The sequence below is a fragment of the Etheostoma spectabile genome, chromosome 23 (genome assembly GCF_008692095.1).
Source record: "Etheostoma spectabile isolate EspeVRDwgs_2016 chromosome 23, UIUC_Espe_1.0, whole genome shotgun sequence".
Lineage (NCBI taxonomy): Eukaryota > Metazoa > Chordata > Actinopteri > Perciformes > Percidae > Etheostoma > Etheostoma spectabile.
In genome coordinates, this window is record NC_045755.1 from 9,972,190 (window position 1) to 9,976,482 (window position 4,293).

The 4,293-nt window shown below is 39.6% G+C and overlaps 1 protein-coding gene across 1 annotated transcript in view; it reads left to right on the forward strand.

Moving 5' to 3' along the window:
• atxn7l1 (ataxin 7-like 1) overlaps nt 1-4,293 on the forward strand; it is a 13,169-nt gene that overhangs the window by 6,186 nt on the left and 2,690 nt on the right. Inside the window, exons 5-7 of the mRNA XM_032505822.1 lie at nt 1,502-1,758; nt 2,724-2,934; nt 3,946-4,067. Of these exons, the coding sequence (XP_032361713.1) occupies nt 1,502-1,758; nt 2,724-2,934; nt 3,946-4,067 (590 nt within the window). The remainder of the gene's footprint in view (nt 1-1,501; nt 1,759-2,723; nt 2,935-3,945; nt 4,068-4,293) is intronic.

Genomic DNA, 4,293 nt, shown 5'->3' on the forward strand with positions numbered 1-4,293 from the left:
CGCAATAATATCGTATCGTGGCTTAAGTATCGTGATGATATCGTACCGGAAGGCGTCTGGTGATTCCCACCCCTAATCAAAACAGAATTACATTTCCTATGTACATGTCCCAAATATGAAGACTTCAGAACCAAATAAAATAAAATAAAATATGTTTGAAAAACATATACCAGGCTTCACTACCTACACTGAGGACAAAAGCTTCTTTTTTTTATTAGCGAAAGGTAAAAGCATGCCATGGTTAGCAGCTAAATATGTCTTCTCCTGCCACAATTCAAGGCAAAATAAATAGAGAATTGTATATGTTATCATTTTTATTTTTATATTATATTTGTTTGTATTATTTGTTTCAACGTACCCTTTGAGGGACATGAAGCACAACATTTGTTTAGGATCTACAATTACATCATAATTATCCTGTTTACTTGTATTATTATATCAGATGTATTTACTCCTTGTTGTTTTTTATGTTTGTTCTTATGCTTTGGCAACACAGATGTATTTTTTGTCATGCCAGAGAGAGAGAGAGAGAGAGAGAGAGAGAGAGAGAGAGAGAGAGACTTGCAAGTATCACACAATCTTCATTTATATTTTAAGATGCTACAAATTATATCCAGCTACAAAAAAAGCCTGAAAAGTCATTGCTATGGAGATGAGACACCTTCTCGTCTAGTTGTATTGGTGAAAACTGGCTGGTTTCAGAGTGCTGTAGACCAGTGCATTGCAAGTAGTTTTCACTCGTCTTTCGTTGCACATTTTTGGTCTGAACTGAGATTAAAGGTTGAAATGCTTAAGAGGTGTTCCCCAAAAGCATTGTAACTTAAAATGACCTCAGACATGATTGTAGATTAAGGAGGACCTCCCACCGCCTCATAGGAGGCTACGAGTATCTTAAAAAGAGAAACCAGAAACTACATGTCACTGATCTTGCATGACCTCCAATGCTGCTTGATTTCACATTTAATATGCATTTTAGAGTAGTGTATTTTACAAGCGGCTAAATCAATCAAAGTTTATTTGTGATATAGAATATGCACCTGTTGGGTCTCTAGAATTCTAAATATTATCTCTGAGTGAGTAAAAAGCCACACTACCTGTTTAAACCATTATTTCACCAACCTCGCATGTACATCCTTTAGAGGATTTGTGGAAAACCAAATGTTTGATTGCTGGTAACCTTCCAAAGTAGTTTGAAGGGAAGACAAACTCACCATGCACCGGCAATATTTACCCATGTTTGTCTGGTGTGACGTGGGCAGCAGCATGGTGCAGTGATTATGGAAACTTTCCTGACACAGAGACTCAGGATTCAAGCCCCTGTGAGTGCCACCATTATGTTTGTACTCCACTCTAAATTCTTCACAGATCAATACTTTCAGTAACGAAGTCTCTCTGGAAATAACCCTAATATATCTTTGCGCTTGGTGCTTATTAGCTTACGGGCGGACAAATATGAAATTGCTATTAACCTTTTTATTGTGTGTTCGTTTGGCTGCCACAGACTCACTCCTTAACCCACCGCCGAACCGTCTCCGGCCGAAGCAAACTTTTCAACGTCCTCCTGGCCGAACACAAGGGGCGCGCAAAATTAAATGAAGGAGCGAAGGAGAAAGAAAGGGACAGATCGCAGGGAGGGAAGGCAGGCAGCAGCCAGAGTATCATGTCACAAGAGACCACATGTCCCAGCAAGCCTCACTGCCCAAATGGACGACCTCTGTCCATGCTGAAGCTACGGCTGGCAAATGCACACATACCCAGGTAGGACACTGGATACCCACACACACACACACACACAGTGTTAACTATTATTTAGTTCACTTTTTAGGATCTTATTTCCTAAGATTAATTCAAACTATTTACTAATATTTCAACTGATTTTGCATTTCTATAATTCTATTTCTTCATGTTCTTCCAGTCAAGTTTGTAACCTTAATCTCACTTTCTGAACAAAAGTCTTATCTTTTAATTTATTAAGAATTATTTATTTATTTTTACTGATTTTTGTGCACACAATATACCCAATGATTTAAGACTTTTTACCCATGTATTTTTACTCTTGCTTAATGACTTTGAATACTTTTTTACATCAATGGAGTTTAACTGTACTGGGCCCGGACAGACGCATGGGAAACACTTGTCTGTTCGTGTTCATCCCACCAGGGGATGCTGTAAACAGCAGAAACAATAGTAAAGTAATGGCAAGTCTGTCCTCATGCAAGGGTTATGAGAAACTCATTTCCTCTTTCTATTTAGAAGATGATCCTCTGTTTTGAAAAAGGAAGTTATTTGGGGTTTTTGCACTGTAACATGCATTGAGAATAACATTGATTATGTTTTATTGTTTTTGTGATAAAAACTTTCTGTCATTCTCTCTCTTTTCCTTTTTATTTACTTCCTTATTTTTCCTCCTTCACACTGTCTCTCAATCTGGCTTCCCTTACCTTTTCTTTCTTCTCCTCCTTCTTTCACTCTTCATCTTCATTTATTTTCGTCTTCCATTCTTCTTTTTATTGCACATTACGTCTCTGTTTTCTTCTGTCACACCCTTCTCTTTCACTTCCTCTCTGTTAACCCTCTTCTCCCTTCTTTCTTCCATTCCCTTCTTTGCTCCCCCATACCACTAACTTCTCATCTTCTTTCCCTTCCTCTTTCAACTCCCCCCTCCGTTGCTCCCTCTCCTCTCCTTTCTTTTATTTACCCCTTTTTACCATGTACCCCCCTAGGGTTCCAGGCTCCACCACCTCCACCTCCAGTCCTCTGCTCCCAGCACCAGCCCCCGCCCCATCCCTTAACCCAGAGCAGTCTCCCCACAGTTGGATGGCAGCAGCAGGAGACGGCGGTCGACTTTCCAGTGATGAGGGAGACGCAGAGACTCTAGAGGACACTGAGAGACCTGCCTTTCACTACTCCAATCGCCACCCACAGCCTTTAGGGGTAAATCATTTGACTAATGATGCTGCACAAACAGACATTTTTATAGTCCATATCCGTGGGGCATTAAATACCCACTGGCACAAGTTTGTGGCATTATCTTCCATTTGTACCATGCAGGGTCTGCTGTTCGATGCCACTCAGAGGAATTATTTTTGTCAATGTCCAGACACTCTAATCAAGCGTTTTTATTATACACACAAAAAAGCAGGAGAGTTGTGTGCAGTTTTGATGTCAGTTTGTCGATTGAGCAGTAAAATGTTACTGTATTGATTGGTCATTTGTTTGGTATATACACTACATTGCTGATTTATTTTATATATACATTGCTGTGCTTTCTGCACTTAAACAAATGTAAAGAACACACTGTTTAACAAACTGACTATTCCTTACAAACGGTCCGCCGGAAGACATGGGATTAATTGGGAAACTGTTGTTGTTCAGAAACTGGGTTAAGACCAAAAAGGTGATCACAGGAAGGATACATGATTCCCATTTCCTGTCGTAATTAAATTTGACATTTACTAGTGACAGCAAAACATTGAGCTGCCCACTCGTATATGTGTTCAAAACTGAGTCACATCTTTTGTTTGAAACTAAAAAAAGGCATTGATTTGGTAATATTGTCGTAGTTTAGGATATTGTCGGGTTTACAGCTTCCTTTTTTTAGATCTCTGAACGTGTTCTTGAGTAGATTTTAGTATTGCTTGTCTTAATTTGGTATTTTTCCATTACCTCTCTGCTTTCTCTTAGTCATCTGTTATTTTCCATCAGTCTCTGTTTCTGTCATTTGATGCCTCTTTCACTCTACGTCCTGCTCTGTCTACCCACCTCGTAATTCTTAATTCCTCTCTCTTTCTCTCACTCTCTAATATTCGTTTCTTCCTTGTTTTTCCTCTGCGTCCTCTTAAGTCATCTGCCTGCCTTTCTCATTTTTCTCATGTGCCTTCTCCTCTTCTCCCATCAATACCTCTCTTCATGCTTCACCTTACCTCCTTTCTGTTTTCTCTTCAGTTTTGCGTATTCAGCAGCAGGCTCATGGGACGGGGCCACTATGTGTTCGACAGACGATGGGACAGGATGAGGCTGGCGCTCCAGAACATGGTGGAGAAACACCTGAACGCACAGATGTGGAGGTGAGTGTGTCAGAAAATACATTTAGTGTAAATTGTTTCTTTGGGTGCCTTTCTCACATTAAAGTCAACGTATTAAGGCACACATCACTCATGAAATGTATTTCCAAGCTGCTGTATGTACACTAGAGTAACTACAGTATGTGATTTGATTTCATTAGACTGACAGGACTGACTGAGGAAAATAAATACAATTTAGTGGGTAGGCAGGAAGTGATTTTTTTTTTTT